Raw genomic sequence first — 20,442 nt, forward strand, 5'->3', positions numbered from 1 at the left:
TTTTTTACAACATAACATTGCGTTTCAACAAACCTGGATAATTATTGGTTTTCTGTTGGCATTTATAAAAATGATTAATTTTGTTTTATCAAATTTAGCATAAAATATATTCTAATAAACTACTGAAGCAGGTACCTATTGTTTCTAAAAAAGTATCAGTTTGGCTACGAGACTACCGCCTCTGGTTGTTTATTTCATCTGATTGCTACTGTCAACAACTCATGGTTTGTAGTGCATTTATATTGATCACAACGCAAAAATGGTTCTAATGTACCTTTTAAAACTTTTCTATCAGTAATGTACGTTTGGCTACAGTTTTAGTGAAGCAAAACAACACACACAATACGATGGCACGAAGCCAGGACAGCACTGGAACGGTTGCAGCAGGAGAAGATATGGACGATAGCCGATTTCGAATCCGACCCTATCAGCAGATACTATCATCCTGCAGTGGTGCTCTAGTAACATCGCTGTTCAGTAAGTTAGACGATTGTGTGAGATAGATGATGCAACACGTGTTGTATTATTTTTTGCAATTCATTCACTTTAAATACTTTTTCGCTTTCAGTGACTCCATTGGATGTAGTGAAAACGCGACTACAAGCACAACAAAAAGTACTGATATCAAACAAATGTTACCTATATTGCAATGGTTTAATGGATCATATTTGTCCATGCGGTCCAAACGGCCCGTTGGGTCCTTCGGTGATCAGCAAACGTCCCCTTCACTTTAATGGAACGATCGTAAGTGAAACAGGGTTTCAGAAGCTCTGATATCGCGCCTTTATAGCTCTGATATGGTTGTACGTTCTTGTTGTTTTAGGATGCTTTCACTAAAATCAGCCGCTATGAGGGTGTTCCATCTCTCTGGTCAGGTCTAGGACCAACACTGATACTGGCACTTCCGACCACGGTAATTTATTTTGTGGCTTACGAGCAGTTTCGTATTCGATTAAAGGAATTGTACCAAAGAAAGAAAGGGCGTAACGCCGAACTTCCCATTTGGCTCCCACTACTGGCGGGTAGCTCAGCTCGTGTGCTTGCCGTCACAATTGTGAATCCTCTAGAGCTTATCCGCACCAAGATGCAATCTGAAAGGCTAAGCTATACAGAGGTTGGTCATGCTTTCCGTAGCATGTTACGAGTACAGGGCGTGTTTGGTTTGTGGAAAGGTTTCTTTCCAACGATACTACGAGATGTTCCATTCAGTGGCATCTACTGGACGACATATGAGTCCATCAAGAAACATTTCAACGTTAGCCAACCTTCGTTTACGTTTAGTTTTGCTGGTGGGGCTGTTTCCGGTGGTGTGGCCGCCTTTATCACCGTGCCCTTCGATGTTGTCAAAACACACCAGCAGATTGCATTCGGTGAACAATTCCTTTACGCTCAGAACAGCGAGAACGCCGTTAAGAAACCATTCAAAGCCATTGGCACGTTCGAGACGATGGGACGAATATTCCAAATGAACGGCATTCGCGGACTTTTTGCGGGGTTAACGCCACGGTTGGTAAAGGTAGCGCCCGCTTGTGCCATCATGATCGCATCGTTTGAGTATGGGAAGAACTTTTTCTATCGCTATAACGTTCAACGATATCAGGAGAAGGACAAAGCGTCAGCTGCCAGTGAGACCAGTATCAGTACCGCGGTTAGTAGTACGCCCTCTGCGACCCTCATTGGCTCCCCGACACATCGCGGCCGCCAGATAAACAAGTACTAAGCGATATTTTTTTTTCTTCAGTAACATTTCGCAAGCGTTATCTCATCTTCCTCAAATCTCACGGGCGCTGGTTGCGGAATGTGAGATAATCATATGTGCAACTATACTATGGATTACCACTGTGTACAATAAATTGTTAGTCATTTGTTGGAAGATTACTTTGCATTTGTTGTCGTCGGTAGCGTTTGAAAGAAAAAAACGGATGAAAATTTTCATTTCTATGTCTTCCAAAGTAAATAACAAATACTCATACGACGCAGGGAATTGATTTTGACCACATGACCATCGAATTTTATTAGCTCTAGATATACACGTATGTCGATACTTCGGTGAATATGTTGAAACACTACCAACGATATTGTTTATCGAATACGATCTTTTGGGTAGAATTTGTGTTTGTGTCGAAGAAGCACATTTGATTTATTAGTGTGGCGATTTGCATAGCGCCGTAATCTTTTCCTTTCTATCAATCATGAATAAGCATTCATAAACGTGCTCGACACCATTACTTAGTTGGGAATAATTCGGCTAGGATCTATTTTTCGAAGTAAAGAATGACTATCCAATAATCATTTTTCTTATTAATGAACATGAAAGTTGTTTTTAATAGACACTGAACTGTTCGAAATATATTGTTTGAAATTTCATTAACATAAAAATCGCACGCAGAGGTGATTAAAAAAGATATTTGCTTTTGGCTTTCATTTCGCCTCAATTGTTCGACACAGGATCGAACGTACTTCACGATATTTCTACATGCTCTCTCTTTTTCAATGCATCCTACTTGATGGGACATTTCTCCCATTTATTTGCTTCCTTTGTTTTTGCAATTTGGTTAAATTTGCATCTTATTTGTTCGCTTTGTGACTGAACCACAACACAGAAGATAATAAATCGATCCAAATTACTCGCGCAGCAGAAACCAACGGTCATATCCAAAATAAACTTTGTTCATTTGTTTTTATGCGGTGGGATTTCACAAAACTGCGTACCACCCCACAATACATACCAATTGCGTTAATGCAACAGAAGAAGCTTAACGTTGTGTAACCAATTGAAATACCTTTTGCAAAGTGGTGGTTTATGTTCTTGATACTTCTGTGTTATATGCAGCAAACATTTAGTGACTACCGTAACCTTATTTAGCAATTATTATTGATAGTATTGTTAGTTGATTTGTTGATTCGGTCACCTCTTGCAATTCTTCTGTTCCCCAGTATATTCCCTATTTCATTTGTCTTACTCGATGTAACTATATGTATCTTTTAAGCAGTGTATGCTTAGTTTTGGCTGCAAACGGAAATCCTCTCACTAAGTTCTCATTTAAATGCCAAGCTGTGTGCAAAGATGTATGTCATTCCAGTGACTGGAACTTTTCCACACCCTTTCGAATCGAAATATTACCTAACACTCGAGTATGCACACAGAAAGCTCGCAAGCCTAGTGCCGCGATTCCTATTTGTGAGATTATTTTCTCACCACAAACATACATTGAAGATGTGTTGTGATTCCAATGGTGTGGTTCGCACTTCTATTTATTGATAAGGTTGTTCATGTCACCTGTGGTTTAATTTTATTACTTATCGCCCGATTATTCAACTTCGATTCTATTATCCCAATATTATTTTAGATTTGTAGTGAGCTTTATATATAACTCTATAGAAAAAAGGATTATTTACAACGATAGTTTTACCGCCCAGACCCGTCGGCACGAGTACTCCGGAGTTTCTGGGCGACGTTTTCGTACCATTTAGCTACCGTACAGAGAAATTTATATATCGTATCCATGGCAACGCGCCGCGTTTTGTTGTGAGATGTTTGATAATCGCGCAGAAAGAAGAAAACGTGTCTCGTTGTGTATTGCATCAAAACGGACTGTAGATGTTGATTCTCGTATACAATCGAAGACTCATAAACACAGACCCGTTCAAATACGAACAAAACACTTTTGCCTCCGATGACTAATGGATTTATGACAGATGGAAGCTCATGCTTCCCTCGCTGGCGGCTATCTTCAGCTTTTGACGCATCACCTCGCGGTTCGAGTAGTCTGGCAGCTTTAGGTAGTTGACGCACGTCATCACTGATGGCAGATATTCGTCCGGATTTTGATTGCCGTCCATCTTCTTACGCACAATTGTCAGCGGCGGCGTTAAGGATTTGAAGCCACCCGTCGGCAACCGCGGGCTACCGGTAACAAACTGCAAAAACAGCCGCTGTTCGTCCCGATTGTACGTAGCGAGAATGTCGTAGAAAAATTGAATTGCCGGCGAGTCTTGGCTAAAACCATGATCCGTCCTACAGCTTTCAGAAAGCATTCGAACATCCCAGCGTTGCAGATTTGTTCCACCGATACCGGAGCCACAGAAAACGTTTTCTAGTTCCTCCGGATAGAACATTTGCAAACGACTCATTGGGAACACAGTATCAAAGCCTAACAGAAACGAAGAAACATGTGATTAAGTATCAACCCGCAGGCACACTTTTAGTGTAATAAAAATCGAATTGTTACCTTCGCGAAGTGCTTCAAACTGACGTGATACTCCCTCGGCCAAAAACCAGTGCGTGACGAGGGAAATGTATTGGTGGAGATTGCTGATCGTAACCGCCATATCACGTCCACCACGACGCAATTCGATGTTTGGATGGCCAGGCAGGACAAAGTCTAGACCCAAATCCGAAATTGGACATCCATCCAAATCAAGTGCTTCAATCTACGAGTTCAAGAGGTGGATACGTTGAGGTTAGTGTTAGAACATTTTTTCAATGGTATGATTTTTGATAACATAGTTTTCATTTGAGACCTACCTTTTCAGTCTTTACCATGGCATTAAGTTTCGGATCTGCCTGGATCTGGTCTCGCTGCTTCACGATTTCGTTCAGACGGAGTAATGTGCTCTGCACTTCTGGTGCAATCTGGCCCAAATCAGACAAACCGAGAGAACTTTCCTCGCTCAACATCCAACGGTAGAACGGAATAGAAAAAGGCAAATCAAGCTAGAATGAAATACCATAAAATAATTAGATACGTATGCTTTACGTAACCAGTGTTATAATATGTTCCATGACCAAAATATAACTCTTACCATTCGACTGTCCATCACTGCTTTTGCCATAAATTTGCCCAAAAACTTGAACTTGTGCTTCAAGCGGGAAATCTGCGATGTTTTCGCTGTCTTGCTGAGCGGAATCGGGAACAATCCTCTAGGAGCGTTTACGTACGAAATGGCTCCACCACCAGTAACAGCCAGACTACCGGTACCATCCGTTGTACCTCCTATACCTACGCCCGATAAGGGTGTTATCATCAATCCTTCCACATCGGCAAAAGATGAAGGAGGTAAGGCCGGCGGTGGTGTGGAATTGTTCTCCAGTTCAGCCTGTTGCGGATTCAGTTGTAATAGATGATCCGATTGCTCAATAAGCATGTTTAATGAATTATCGTTGCTGATTATGAAGCTGCTGTTATCATCGCTGACACCGCTGACACTGTTGTTGGCTGCCTCCTCGCTGCCACGATTTGATCCAAGCGACGAACGGGTAGTCGTCATGCTCACGAGTGTCATCGTTGTTGCTGTTGTGGTCGTATCCAAGCTTGCGTCCTCGAGCCCTCCACCACCAATCGATGATTTGACAATGTTGTCCGCAATCGAGGTCGATTGTTGGTTATTGTTTTTATAGCTATCACTATCGTTCCATAAGCCTAAATCACAGCGTTGCAGTTCCGTTGAAACCAGCGCATAGAACTCGAGCGTAGGCCCCAGTCCGGTACCGACCTCATTCTCATACTGAATTTCCAGCAAAGCCTTCGAGTGACCAAAGTCCTGTACAATGGAAAAGCAAAGAGTAACAATCGTTTGATGCGTTTTCGCTCAACAGGTTGCATCATTGCGTAAACTTACTTGAATAATCGATTCTGCTTGCTTCAGTATATCTTCCCGGGAAATGGCCCGTTTCCGACGGTCTAGACGTGGAGTTACGCGTTCGCTCGTGTCGGCCGAATTGAGATCAGGAGTCGTATCGAGCAGACGCTGGAGTGCCCTGTCTCGATCGAATGAAACGGCGTAGAAAAGAAGGTGGCGCGTTTCGAAGGGGAAAAGGAACGGACATGCCACCGCAATCTGTTGCAGCCATTGAGGTAAATTACCTGTCATGATAACTAGCGGATCCTGCAGCTGACGGCTTGCTTTTGCTGCAATCTAAAATATTAAATCATGTTAGTTAGTTGATAGGGTATGTGTTTTCTTTTTTCCGTCTTGCACTGCAAACTAACCTTCGAGTGAATGAAATCAGCCTGTGGAACAATCGGTATGTGCGGTACCGAAAAGTAAAGAGTCGCCCACTGCCGATTGAGTGCGTTTATTATACGCAGCATGCAGAGTGCGTCGAGTGAGGCATCTTGTACTGTTACTACATCCGGCAGTTTTGAAGTAAGAAACGGTCCAAGCGGAGACACAACGGCCGGCACTTGTCCATCGATCCAGAATTCCGGTTTTCTGCGCATGAGTTTCGATTGCGATGAATTTTTACTATTTTTTCGCGATGATCCCGATGCTCCCTTGTTGGAACCACTCGATTCTTCCTCGACGGGACGATAGTAAATGGTATGCTGCTGCACCCAAATACTGGCGCTTCCTGCAATGAGATCGGTAAAAAGAGCAATAAAGATCATAGTTATACACTTCTATCAATATTATGCTCGATTATAATGTTACTTACCTATCGGTGTTTCGGTATCGGTGTCCGTCTCCGACTGATCATTTACCAATGGCGAGTACTGACGAATGGCTTGGTACACGGTCATGTTGTATGGGAGCACATGTTCACCGATCAAAAACTGTAGCTTGTGTTTCAATCCGCCCATAGATATCATGGCCGCAGCATCAATATTATCAATGTCCTCTTCCGAATCTTCTTCGCTGTCCACGCGGATTCCACCGTAACCTCGCACTACTAAATATCTTTCGATGGCCTGCACCAACGCTAGAGGATCGATTTTCACTGTACCACCTTTCCATTGGCGCAAATTTGTACATTCTGGATGGCGTTGAAGATTGCACTAAGAAAAGTAAAACATAAATAATACAATGCAACCTCCCATGTGAACTTCTCATTACTTCTTGTACTTGGATCTCTCGCTTACCTTCAGTTGATGTGTGTTGAAGAATTTAAGAGCACTTGTGTTAGATCGTCCGCCGACGCCAGCAGGAAAATCGTGCACCTTCACCGGAAATTGTTCGAGCTGTGTGACACATCCATTCAACTTTGCCACAAGAGCACTAAAAGCTGCCCCGTCCATACCTGCTGGCATACCTGTTCCCACGTGGGAATAGTTAGCATCCAACGGCAATCCGGCAAACACGTGCAAAAACATACGTAAACGTGTCGCTCGTTCCACCAGCGGATTTTCATCATTTGCCATGTAGTTCAACATCGCCCGAATCAAACCGGAATGATTCACCTCGAACGGTGATATGTCGCTTTCCATTAAAATGTCCCGCAGTTCCTGCAGTGCATTTAAACATTCGTCTCTACGACCGTCCAGTTTGCGTATGGCATCAGTAAGCCGGATCAGGATTGTACAGGCCGGATGCTGCTCGAGGGCACCACCACCTATGCCACTTGCACCTTCTGCCGTACCGCTTGTTGTATCTGCGGAATAACGATTTACAAACAGTACGGCCTGATCACGAATCCACTGACGAGCCTTTTCACGATTTCCAGCCGCAATCAGGTTTGAATTCGAATGGCTCTTGTTTAACGAGCTTCCGCTGCTACCATCCTTGCCATAGCCAGATCCCGACGAGGAAGCATTATGGGACGTAGACGCTGACGAAGAGGATGACGATTGCCGACCCCAGCGGGCTGGATTCAGTGATGCTAAGAAAGAAGTCGTTTTCGATGACGCACCTGTAAACCGCGAACGAGAAGATCCTGAACCGGAAGCTGGTGTGTGGCGTCCAGACGACGTGGAGCTTGTTCCCATTGTGGTTGCCTTGTTGATGAATTCTTGCATTACGGATGACACACCGCCAGATGATCCACTATTACTAGCTACACCGCTTCCAGTGGAGAGGGATGTGGCACCATGGCCAACAGAGGAAGAGCTTGCTCCACCTGACGTGTGGGCGTCGTCGTGGCGTGACTTAGATTTAGAACTACCCTGCGATTTCCGCTTAGGTGGAACCTTTCGCTTCAAAATGTCCGACATTTTTAACTGACCCGCATTATTACCGTTGCTGCTACTGCTACCCTCATGGGAAGCATGATGTCCCGTATTTGTAGCTGGGGAGCTGTTGTTCGGGGAAACCACAATTCCCTGCGCTACTCCTACTCCATGTATTCCCGTATTACTGTTACTGACCACGGCTGTCCCTGCACTGGTTCCTACGACAGTGGTTCCCGTTAGAAGCGCAACGTTGGTTTGATTGGACACGGCAACATTGTAACCAGTGAAAGCATCGGAAAAGTGTTGTGTTGATTGATACATATGTGCCACAGATGCACCGGTCGGTTGTTGGGGATGATTGCTCTGATGCTGTGGGACAGCGTGCGGATGAGAATGAGCCTGAGGGTGGGACTGATGATGGTTCATCGGATTCATAGCAGCGGCAGCAGCTGAGTTATAGATAGCATTCAACAGAATGTTTCCATTGCCCGTTGTTGTGACTGTGGCAGTTACAATTGATGTCCCGGGGGTAGGCTGCACTACAGGTTGCACAGTAGCTCCACTAGTGCCAGCATCGAGATGGTGATGCAAATTCGCCACTGGCAAATGCTGACCAGGGACAGAAACATGTCCACCGACGGAGTGCGGCATCAAATTCATCAAATGATGATGATGGTGTACCGCGGCTTGTTGTCGCATCGAGGATGGTTTGTTTAGATTTATGGCAGACGCAGAGGCAGATGCAGTAGTGTAATTGTTGCTACTGCTGGTCATGGCCATCGCACCTGCTGCTGACGAAACAGATTGCTGTGGTAGATGGTGATGGTGGGGAACATGTTGATGATGATGATGAGAACTCATCTTACTGCTGGCCATCATCATCGCGGAAGAAAGGTTCTTCACGTGCGATCCACCAGCATTGCCACCGATTGCTATTGCAACCTGACCTCCTCCGACCTTCGAGCTGGACGCGATGGCACTGCTATCAAAATCAAACGTCTGTCCACCACTACTTCCGCCCGCCGGATGAATTGTGGCAGAAGCAGGCGCACTTTGCGTTCCTCCAGCCGATTTTGGAGACGGTGCCGCACAGATCGGTATCGACGGATCGGTTAATTGTTTGAACTGATGCATCACGCCTTCTCGGCGGAAGTGCATTCCAAATACTTCCGGTAGTTTGTGCATCAGAATGTCCGCCATCTGCATCGCACCGACTACAATGCGCATATCATTCGAAGCCATCATACCGGCGATGTGTGATGAAACAAGTTGATTCTTCAAAACATCTCGCAACAAATCTCCATTAGCAAAGTATACCATTCTTAATAGAGCACGGAGACACTTGTATCGCACTGAGGGACCAGCCGAAGAACTGTACACTTCGTATAGCACTGAGAACAGGTTGCGAATGAACTCAGCAGCCAAACCACGTTCCTCCTTTAAGCAAGCAATTCGAGCATCACGCTGTGCATTCGGAGGCCTAGTGGCAAGATTTAACGATCCTGTACCAATAACTGCGACGGCTGTGGACGTTGTTGCGTTCTCCACACTTCCCATGATAGCGCTGCACTCTGCTGATACCGCTTTAACGGCACTTCCGCTGGCTGTTGGTGGGGTGACAATGACTGGCGCAGTTACTGCCGCTGCTGCTTCTGCGGCGGCAGCAGCTGCCGCACCCTGCTGAGCAAGCAACTGGTGGTTTATCTTCCGTTGTACTGACCGTGTCGTTCCGGTGTCCTCGTTTATTTGCTGCATAGAATGAAAATCGATTGTGTACGTGCGTCCTAGCGTGCTAAGACTTATTTCATCATCCGAATTCAAGTGAGCTGCTTCGATCATACGTGAATCGATGAATGAATACGGTCGCCAGACCCCACGATCATCACGCCATTGCCATTGGACCGCATCCTGTACAGTCGGTTGCGGCCGCTCGAGCAGAGCATCTACAGCGAAAATTCCATCCGTTGGTAAACGAGGCATCAATTCACCTATCAAACAGGTGATTTCATACAACTCTGACGGACTACGAGGAACTAATTCCACATCGGACGTAACAGATTCCGCAGATCCCGTCAGCAAGTACAGTAGCGTCGAAGCGATATCGTTCTTTAAGAGCGTAATAGCCAAATCTGGACAGTTGGCGCACATTACACTTAACATACGCACAACATTTGTGAAAGTGCCACTGTTCAGTACGGAGGGTGTTACTACTAGCAGCTGCTGACAGTTCTTTAGCAATTCCATGCTGGCTATTTCCTGTAGTACGGCTTGATCGTGCTGGAAACTGTCCACCAATCGGTAAAACGCCGTACAAATGCTTTCTACGCTCTTCTTATCTTGTTGTGCGAGTAATCGGGCAAGTAACGCCAGCGATTCCTTTACAAAGTGAAACTCTTCCGTATGTAAATTTAAACAGCAGTTAGCCGTGATGGCCAACGCAGCGCGTTGCGCATTGATTGAGAAAAAATCCAGAAAAGTGAGACACGATGAGACGCCATTCGCTTGCAAGATACTCTTGTTGTGTCGCCGCGAAAGGATCTCAAGTGCCGTAAGACTTTGCTCCGCCACGTCCATACACTGAATAACTTGCAGCTTTTCGAGAAACGCAGGTATTGCATCGACAACCGTCCCGGATGAGCGTGGCAAAGCTTCTAGCATATAAGCAAGAGCGCGACACGCGTTGTTCATTATGTCGAAGTTGTGTTCCATTCGCAACAGCGTTATAAGTGCCGGTACTACCTGCTTTATGGGAAATCCGGCCAATGTGTCCTCATTGCCCATCACCAACATTTGGCACATCTCGATGGCAGCTTGCAGTTGCTGGCTCTCGTCAGGACACTGCAACCCTTGGAGCAGCTGCTGAGCCTTCGAAGAACTACTGTTTGTTCCCATTGTCCGGTGGAGTAGATGATGCATCCGTGGCCCAAGCGCTCCAAACAGATGAGGCGGAAGACCACGTGCTTCCAGTAGGGCTTGCAGTCGGCCCACTTCGCTGTCATCGCTTTCCGAATCTGGATGGGGTGGGACGCCCGAACTGCCCGCCGCACCCGATCCCGAAGATGTAGAAGCGGTAGTGCCAGCTCCCGTTGTTCCAGCTGAATGCAACATGTTCACGTCCGGTATGGTGGACGAAGATGTGGACTGATGCGGAGGCACTCCTCCAGAAGAGGAGGCCGATGATGACCCTCCTCCACCCAGGGCGGCCTTTGTTAGCTTTATAAACGGATGTGACTGCTGCTGTTGTTGTGCATTCGCTCCATCGTTGCCACTGTTGTTATTATTGTTATTATTACGAGAACCATCGTTGGCCATCGCATTCGAGGTAGAGGGACCACTTCCACTACCACCACCGATTCCCCCTACTGCGCCTGTTCCGTCGAAACTGGTCGCCAAAAGGATCGCCCCTTTCGATGAACTGCCCTTCGACGAGGAAGTGCCGGCGATCACCGTGGCCGCGTTGCTCAAATGTACGGCACCGGTTGCTACGCCGCCACCACCACCACCTCGGTGATGATGATGATGATGGCTACCGGACCGTGACGATGATGACGCGGATTGCGATTGTGGTTGGTGGTAGGGATTGTTGGTTGGATTTGAGCTAACGCAAGACCCCGTGGTTGCGGATGAATGGGAACTCTTGCCCCGAGAACTGCGTCTTAGTAAACCTCCAACACTTCCACTGCTACGCCCTTGCTGTACAGATGTACTACTCGGTGCTCCTGCTTCGTACTGGTGCGGCAGATGCAAGCCACTCGATTCGCCCACAGCAAACTGCTGTTGATGAAGCAGTTGCTGAGGATGCGCCTGCAGATGCTGTGGCTGGTAGTGTTGAAAGTGTTGCTGTTGCTGTGTGGAAAAATGAGATATCTGCTGGGAATGTAGCGTGTAGTGTTGCGGCAACGGTTGCTGACCTTGATGGTGATGGACTACCAAATGATGCTGCTGCTGCTGCTGTTGCTGGTAATGCTGTAGACTAACTGTAGTCGGTAAATGATGATTGTGTTGCTGCTGCTCTCTACTTCCGCTACTACGTGCCGCTAGTCTTGCCCCCAGATTGGGGTGCTGCTGCTGATATTGCTGGTGGTGGTGGTAGTTATGCTGATTATTATGATCCCCCCCCACTTTCTGGCGCTTTTTGGGCACTTGCGCACCGCCTGTCGAACAAGTAGAAGCTGAATACGACGAAGTTGATGCAGACGGTACTGCGCTTGAAGATACTTGCGCACCTGTGACGATTCCTAGTTCGTTTACGGTCGCAGTAAGCGTTATATGCTGTTGCTGCTGTTGTTGGTTATGCTGATGAGAACGCAAGTTTCGAATTGTTAATCCTTCGACCGTTGATGGCTCTACTGTAGAAGCACTTAACGACGAGGGACTTGTAGTAACAGATGCTGTTTCTTGGTGCCACTTGCGATCACCTTTAGTGCGTCGTTGGCCTGATTTTATAATTGCCTTTGACACGGGTTTAGTCTCTTCTACGAGTAAATTTTTTCGATCTGCAATTTTACGCAAAATCTTCGTCGAAGACGAGGAGGTACCGCCGGATTTTCTCCCCTTGTTCTTGCTTATTGCACGAGACGAAGAGGCAAGCGATGAGGTAGTGCAGACACTTTTGTCTTCCCCGTTAACCCGATTACTTGCACTGACAAGGGAACCCCGCTTCGCCTTTGGTTGATGAGCTTCAACAGGGGCACCAATTACAGGCGTTATGTTATTTTCGACTGTCAATGCAGAGGAAGGAATTGACGTTGACGAACTGCTGCGATCAGATGTTGTATTACGCTCGGATATTATATTATTGCTTGTTGTCTTTGTACTTTCATGAGGACCGAAACCGGTACCTCCTCCCTTTGATGAAGATGCTCCTACTTTGGTAGATGATTTGCTGCGATTATTTCGAACGTCTACTATTTTAGAAGGCGTTCCAGATGCTTGATGCTGTTGGTTTCTGAAATCAAACCCCTGCTCAGCTGTGTTACTTGAGCTTACCAAACTGCTATTGCTGGCCGCGGTGAACACAAGCTCTTTAGAAGTAGTACGCGACCGTGTACGGTAGGCTACTGGAACAGCAGCAACCCCAGACTGCTGACCGGCTGTTACTTTAGTATTCAATGACTGCCGTTTCACGGATAGATGTTCAGCTGAAAAGGTGCCGTGTGGCGGATCGGCAGCACTGTTCAGTGGTAAGCTGTGCTTTCGTTTTACGCTACTACGAGGTTGACTTGCTTTATCAGCCGAATCGGAACACTCTTGCTTTGCAGAGGATTGTGCTTGTGCGACTGCTCCGGATAACTCCCGTGTAGAGGATGAACTATTTCTGGCTACTTCCCCCTTTGACGACTTTCCTGCTCTAGAACGACGGTTTTCACTATTATATGTATAGCTACAGCTACCGACGGCGACGTCTTTTCGTTGATGTTGCTGATCCTTCGTTTGTTGCTTTGTTGGTTGTTGCTGTAGATGATGATGCCCCTCCGTCACTGCAGAGAGCACTTGCTTACCAACGGATTCGGCCATAGACGACGCTTACAAGGCTCCCTGTGTCCATTAAACATACCCGGCTGCGTGGTGCGATTTGTGTAAGCGCGCTAGCTGCTGGGCAATCTTTACAATCCACTGGCCGACGAAAGCACAGATCAAATGCGTAGACTCGTTGTTTGTTCTGCCAAGCTTAGTTCAAAACCAGCACAAATGTCCGCACTCCCTCTCTAAGTTTAATCCAGAAGGATTCACGTTCCGGTTTCGGGGCAAGTGTTCCAAAGCTACCGTAAACGCAAATTTTACTCCAACCCAGTAACAACAACACAATGTATGTTACCAGGTTACTGCTCCAAGGGAAATTACATCTGAAATAGTAAGAGCAAATATGTTTTTTTAGAATGGGATTATTAAATTGGATAGACTAAAGACTTTGAAATTGAAAGCCACACTAAAGGAACTGTTCAGCTTACAATACATTTTTGTCCAGCTTACAATACATTTTTGATATCGAGCTACGTCGTGCTGAACCAACTTTTCTTATAGGTAACAAAAAATGCCTATTCCTTTAATAAATAGTATAAAACTACAAATTTTGCAATGTATTAACCAAACATATCTGTAAAAATTCTTAATACATTTATAAGCATGGACCTGGCATACATCGTCAGTGAGTTTGCAATGAAATATCAATTGCTTTACCATGCGTTTCACTCGCTTAAATGTTGATTGCTTATGTCGTCAACCAAATACAAAGCCTATTACTTCCCGCTGTGTCTGGCTATTTTCCTGTCGCGACTGTATGTTAAGTTGCGAGTGTTGCAGTCTGTTCATCCCGGTTCGGTCTATCGCTCGCTCACGCACGCCAATGTCGTACATTACCACAACATAAAGGAGTGTGAAAGGAAGAACATACCAAAGAGGAAATACACCACGGCAAAATAAGAGAACGCATAGCCAAACTTGTACGAACTCGAATGCTCAAAACGCTGACTGAGAATGGCACCAGTGATGCTCATTACAATCAGGCACCCTTCAGACGAACGGTAGAGAAGAAAGAGAAAAATATTTTCAAATGTAAATAAAGGTTATTGTAAATTTCAATAACGCATCAAAAGCAACAGAAACGGAATAAATAAAAAAACAACGCCAAAGATGTGTTGCGGTTGTCGTCGTTTGCAGCATAGCCTCCCTCACATGATCAAAACAACTCGTCGAAATACGCATCATCCGTGCAACAGACTCGTATTCCATACAACAGCGTCAAGACAGACCACAGCGAGAAACCGATCTCAAACTATTCGCGGGGGGAAACAACTACGTATAAGGGTAAGGCCCAACATATAAAAAGCACCTTCACTTAGAATGAATTTGTGCGAGTCAACAGCACGACCATCGAAAGGTACAAGAACAGCAACAACCGGTAGGAATAAAACGTATTAATTCATCGGTCGAGAGTTCAGTCAAGTTCGGTTGAGTCGGTTGTTGTTTGCTGCAGGCATGTTCCCTCTCTCACGAAACTTCTCGTTTGAAGCCAAACGACGCATGAGGCATAAGGAGAGCCCGCAGACAAAAGACCAAAGAAAGGAAAATCACGAAAACGAAACCTTAATCATCATCTCCTGCGCCCGACTGTAACGCGCTGCACGGAAAACCGGAATCACAACCTATATAGGTATGTCTCGGCTAGCAGAACAGGCAGAAAAGGAGTTGTATTTATGTTTGTTGACCCGTGTACGGTAGAGCCAACATGTTTCACTCCAACTCGTCATGGAGCGTTCCACATGCAAGAGGTAGTTTGTTGGAGAACCAATCGACAGCACAGAGCAAATCTATAGACAAAAATACAATTTGTTTTTATAAATTATGAAAAAATGCCATTATGTTTGGAATGGTCAATTCATATGTGCAACCCAGCCGCAATGTAACTAATCGAAAACATAACCAGCCTAATAGATTCGCCCACCAATACCATTTAGTTACAGTGGTGGAAAGCCTATGTTTCCGATCATAAGCAGCTTATTTTTGAGCCTTTCTCATTCATGGTCTTTGGCAGGTAGCAAAGGTTGCTCGCAAAACTGATTTTTACAAAATAACCAATCGTTCAACACTTGAGTGAAGCTCGGAAACCTGCTACAGCAATACCTGCCTTGACCTGCTGCTTCAACAATCCTGGATAAATCGAGGTACCGATATACCATCGATTAATTTTCCTTCTCATCCTGATGAAGCCTGCACGCACATCATTCATGCACAATATTTTTCTTTGGCTATCGTTCTCTTGTTTACTTTTTCACACGGTGCGATTTTGCTCTGTCTCTTCAATCCGCAATTCGGCCTTCACTTTGCTAGTTTTTCTACCCGTAATTTGCTGTTGTATGTCACATTATTAAAGAACACTGTTTGGTATTGTATCGAAACCTTTTTGTTGATCACATATCCAGTTGCTTATATACCATCATGCCGTTGAATATACCTATGTATGTCGTGTCACGAATCAAATAGCCGTGTATGCGTCTAATTTCCTTCGACGAAATAATCACCATAGCAACACTTGACGATAAGATTACGAACCTTCCAAATAGGTACTTTTCTACGAACGATTTTATCACAACACAGCATATGCCAACGTGAACTACGATAACGTGTACCCAAATCTAGGTTCTGGGGCAAACGGTTACATTTGCTATGGAACAAGTTTCAACCCGCATAAAATAGTGGGTTGATTGAAAAGAGAAAGACAAAACTAATTTATGCACATATGCTGCACTGTTCTTGATTACTTTCAGCCAAAAAAGGTTACTGACCTTTCTATGCTAGCCATACGGCATAAAACGGTCGGCAACAATCAGCATTGCCGTCTCCGTAATGATGATTCCCTGAGTCCTGTGTTAGCGTGTTTATCCCTCATGCGCATTCATGTACCAGAATAAAATGCCAAACCAAATAACGAAGGGTACGCTAATGTAAAGTCCTGTGACGACGTAGGTCACACCATTCTAATAGTACCATGACAATAATATCGTGGTACAGTGCCACGAGATTTACACAAGCGCATTTTTAAACTAATGATTCGAAACATCGGCTTGGTCGCAGGAGCGTCGAATGTAGAATTGATTCTCTTTGAAATAATTCCTCACTCGATGCTGTTTTGTGTATGTGTTGGCTACTATTACTTATGACGCTATTTGTGTAACATGGATCAGAAGATGAAAAAAATTCAAATTTTATGTAAAATAAAGTTTCATGTCTAATCAACATAAATGTCGCACTAAGCACCTTGTGAGGGATCAATTCCTTCTGCGTCACCACAATTCCCAGCTCGTCTAGAGCATTGACGAAACAATGATTCATAAAAAATTTACACATCAGGAAACACCTTGTATTTCATTGCACATTTTACAATATTCACATTTCGTCGCACGTAAACTGAATCAAAGAAAAACATCATGCGGAATCAACCACAAGTTCGATTTTTCTAGTCGTGTGAATTTTCAGCTATCAGGAAATCAGCCAGAGCTTTAATCTAACTCTACGTCACTGTGCAAATGCGTTATACAAACGCAGTCCTGAACAAAAGAAACGGTTGCCATTGCCTGTACACTTTATGATTTTGTTCTAATATTTATATCTAAAAAAACCAGCCGAGCCGCATCATCTTTTCATTCACACACTGACCAAACAGTCGCACAGCACCAGCCAGAGAAACAAATTTGGATTGGCATACGAATTTGTAAGATTTTTTCAACGCAACGTTTTTGTATCGTTTTACGTTGCTTCTTTTTCCGTAGCAGAATATGATGTGTTCAGGAAAAATGCTAGCGCAAGTGTTTGCAGCAGCTTTCCGGATTGGCTGACAGGAGCACCAGCGCTGCTGACAGAGCTGATACAGAAATTTTCAACAAAATGGCCTGCTGCCTATCTAACCTTTCAATCGAGTTAGGATCGGATGGCGAAGCAAAGAATCGTACAGTTTTGCATCTTCTACTTTCAAACGTATTCCGTTTTACGAAGGAATTATCGAAAGCCAGATCGACAGCAACGTACGTTGGCAGTACTATATTTGTTCAATCTGTTCTTAATGTACGACACGACAACTTGGTGCCAGCCATTTTTAGAGGATTGGCACATTTCATGCGCTCACGCATTTTATTATGTAATTATGGCCTTTTGGCGAACGGATTTGATCGCATAACAGTGACAACGTACTTACCATCATCCCGTCATGACTTTAAATCACAATTTCACCGAAAGAATATGTATTTTCTGGTAAATTTTCTAACGACGAACAAAGGAAGTGTCGCAACGATTCGATCCCCTGGAAGAAATACTCTGCTTTGCCTTCTCTTTCGTACTACTGACGTTTAACGTTCGATTTCAAAACACACGCACACTACGCCAAGCAGAGCGTGTGTGAATATTTGTGCAAGCACTTGTAATTGTCAAACTGCCTGAAAGTTCATGTTTCCCAAGTAGCTAATTTTCTACAGAATCATTTACTTTGAGCCAATATTTTAACGGGAACGTTCTTATCGACATAACTACGCCGTGGACGTTGGATTTTGATATTGTGAATTAAACTGGGCCGAAACAGACCAGGAATCATTCGTGCCATCTATACCCAGCCAAAAAATGCAGTTTGTATTTGCACATTCTCGATTGGTACATAAAGCGAGCCGATGGCGCGAATGATTTCAGATTAATTTCGGTCCAGACAAGTTCTATTTGAACAGAAACCAGAACAAGCTACGGCTACTCCGATTATTGCAAAAGAAATCTGTAATTTTTGTTTGAACTTGAGCACGTTTTATAACTATATGTATATCAATAGAGCTTTTTACTAATGTATTAGGATCTGTCATTTCAAAACAACATTTGCACTGAACTATTAGTATAGTGTATAGTAATACAACTATAACGTGGACTTTATAGTAGTATTCAAAGAGTTTAGTAAGGTTTTAATTTTTATCGGACCACGCCCAACAGCATTGGTAGTATAAACATTTAGGAATATTGTCAGCCATAACGGACGTCATAACATAAAGAGTAATTTTTCGTTCGTAAAAGGTTTGATAATATGAATAAAAATGCATCTAGTTAATGTAGTCGTGATATTATTGTATAAACGAATTCCAAATCTTGTACACTTCTTCCTTGCTTCCTTATTTATACTACAATAAGGATTAAATTATTACACTTAATTTAATGGATGAAATCAGAACCTATGAAGGTTTCATTTCGCGATACCAAAAAAAAAGCTACTTGGGGAAGTATCCGCGTAGGCTTTCTGTTGATTACCTTGAATGCTGAACTCAATCATCATCGTCATAATTTCAAAGTAAAATCTGTATATCCATTGAGTTTGCAGATTGCTGGAAGCGTTAGCGTACAAACATATTGAAATTGATACGAACATGTTGTATTATTGTCAATTCTGATATCAAAAGATGCGCATAGCTCCTGTCTCTCCCCAGAAAACTACGCATGACATCCTACATTGTCCAACGATAGCAAACAGATAGCATTCAGAGTAGTACCTATTACAAGTTAAAAAAATTAATGCTTTGTTTCAAATCACTCCACTTAACTTACAACGTTTGTACTGCATTCGTAGTATAGATTTTTTCGTATTGTCATTTCCGGATTAACCAACGAGGGGTCCATTTTTGGATGCGAAACACCACACACACACGCACACACGTCACAGATCTTCTTTATTTGTGCTAGCGCTGAAAATCAATAATCACCAGATAGCAATACTCTTGCTCAGATAAAATCTTCACTCTTTAACCACACAAATGAACTGATTGGCAAGCATCATTGCTACGTTGAAACGGCTAGATCTCAGCCCAAATGTCTATTTCACCTTGAAATCACTGGCTCTAGAGTTCTTTCCGTTCAATTTGGACCGATGTTTGCTCGCAACAGTTTCACTCTGAATCCACTGACAATGCAATGAGCAGGTACAGCTAGATTTGTTTTCAGTTTTCGCTCTCACGAACACATTTGAACTACACAAACGTGTACCTACATTTGTATGGTACAGATTGAGCCAGCAGTTGGCAGCACGTGCATGTCATTAGCAGTGTTGTAGAAAAATGTTTGAAATTAGACAGTACCAAACCAGCGTTTTATGCGTGTTTTATGCTCAATATGGTTACAAATGATCAACATAAAAATTAAAATTAAATACTGGCTGAAACATTCAGAGCTAATGTCTCATCTTGCTCCCTTTTCGGTGGTCGGGAAGATTTGTTTAGTTTGTGAGACATTGCCTATAACTGTCAAATTGCAGTTCAGTATGGCCAAGAGGTTAATTTTATGCAATCTGGTCTTGCTGTGCTCACCCTTCGCATGTTTTCACATGAGTGTGTGTGCCATATCCGTATGTTGCTTTGGTGTGAGTGCTATCGAGCAGAGCATAAATCTCAAGGAATATCAGCTGTTTTGTAAGTCGCTGATTGTTGCCACACCGTTTGCATTTCTTGTAGCCTTTGTTTATCTACCATTTTGAGTGTTTCGAGGTTATATATTGAGCTACTTCCGAGGTCTTTTAACAGAGAGTGTTCAGAGACCCATGAATATGTTTTCGAATATGGGACAACAATGTTGAAATAGCTATACTTTTAAGATTATTTTATAATTTTTCTCAGCGACATAAGGTAGTTGTTGGTCGTTATTTTATGTTGGCCATGTTGGTGTACATTATATTGATATTACAATTCTTGCTTCTAATTTGGACCCTATTTTAATTCTTCTTGGAGAAAGCTTCAAAGCTGCTGATAGCATGAACATATTTCTTAAGATCCAAGGTCACCGTAATATATGGGCTATAAGCGTGTCGCATACTATACATTAAACCACTTAATATATCATTAGCTCGTAATCACCATCCATTATCTAGTTTAAGTCCTTCCAAATCCTCCAGTTGACCGCTGTCGAAGGAACTAGGCGAAAGAAGGCACAAGCTTTCGATGCGGGGAAAATTTGGTTCACTGGTAGCCGATGGCTGCGGTTGTGGTTGTTGCTCTGATAATGGTTGCAGCTGATTAGCTATCCCTGTGTCACTGTATAG

General features: G+C 43.9%; 2 protein-coding genes across 5 annotated transcripts; one reads left to right on the plus strand and one right to left on the minus strand.

Annotated features, from left to right (window-relative positions):
- Window positions 1-60: 60 nt before the first annotated feature.
- Window positions 61-1,878, plus strand: LOC125763750 (probable mitochondrial glutathione transporter SLC25A40). Of its 3 annotated transcripts, none has more exons than XM_049427198.1 (4): window positions 61-224; window positions 296-477; window positions 569-744; window positions 824-1,878. In XM_049427198.1, exons 2-4 carry the CDS (start codon window positions 348-350, stop codon window positions 1,718-1,720), a joined length of 1,203 nt encoding a protein of 400 aa, XP_049283155.1. In that variant the 5' UTR covers window positions 61-224; window positions 296-347; the 3' UTR covers window positions 1,721-1,878. The 3 variants fall into 3 exon arrangements, with proteins under 3 accessions (XP_049283155.1, XP_049283156.1, XP_049283154.1); XM_049427199.1 differs by having other exon boundaries at window positions 64-477; window positions 824-1,648; window positions 1,742-1,878; XM_049427197.1 differs by having other exon boundaries at window positions 182-477.
- A 106-nt stretch (window positions 1,879-1,984) lies between these two features.
- LOC125763745 (E3 ubiquitin-protein ligase TRIP12) lies at window positions 1,985-19,397 on the minus strand. Of its 2 annotated transcripts, none has more exons than XM_049427189.1 (9): window positions 18,960-19,397; window positions 6,864-13,735; window positions 6,440-6,779; window positions 5,994-6,355; window positions 5,623-5,919; window positions 4,807-5,544; window positions 4,529-4,717; window positions 4,233-4,434; window positions 1,985-4,154 (listed from the first exon to the last, which is right to left on the minus strand). In XM_049427189.1, the coding sequence occupies exons 2-9, from the start codon at window positions 13,404-13,406 to the stop codon at window positions 3,691-3,693; spliced, it is 9,135 nt and encodes a 3,044-aa protein (XP_049283146.1). In that variant the 5' UTR covers window positions 13,407-13,735; window positions 18,960-19,397; the 3' UTR covers window positions 1,985-3,690. The 2 variants fall into 2 exon arrangements, with proteins under 2 accessions (XP_049283146.1, XP_049283145.1); XM_049427188.1 differs by lacking the exon at window positions 18,960-19,397 and adding an exon at window positions 17,581-17,939.
- Between the last annotated feature and the right edge of the window lie 1,045 nt (window positions 19,398-20,442).

This window comes from Anopheles funestus, chromosome 2RL (genome assembly GCF_943734845.2).
Source record: "Anopheles funestus chromosome 2RL, idAnoFuneDA-416_04, whole genome shotgun sequence".
Lineage (NCBI taxonomy): Eukaryota > Metazoa > Arthropoda > Insecta > Diptera > Culicidae > Anopheles > Anopheles funestus.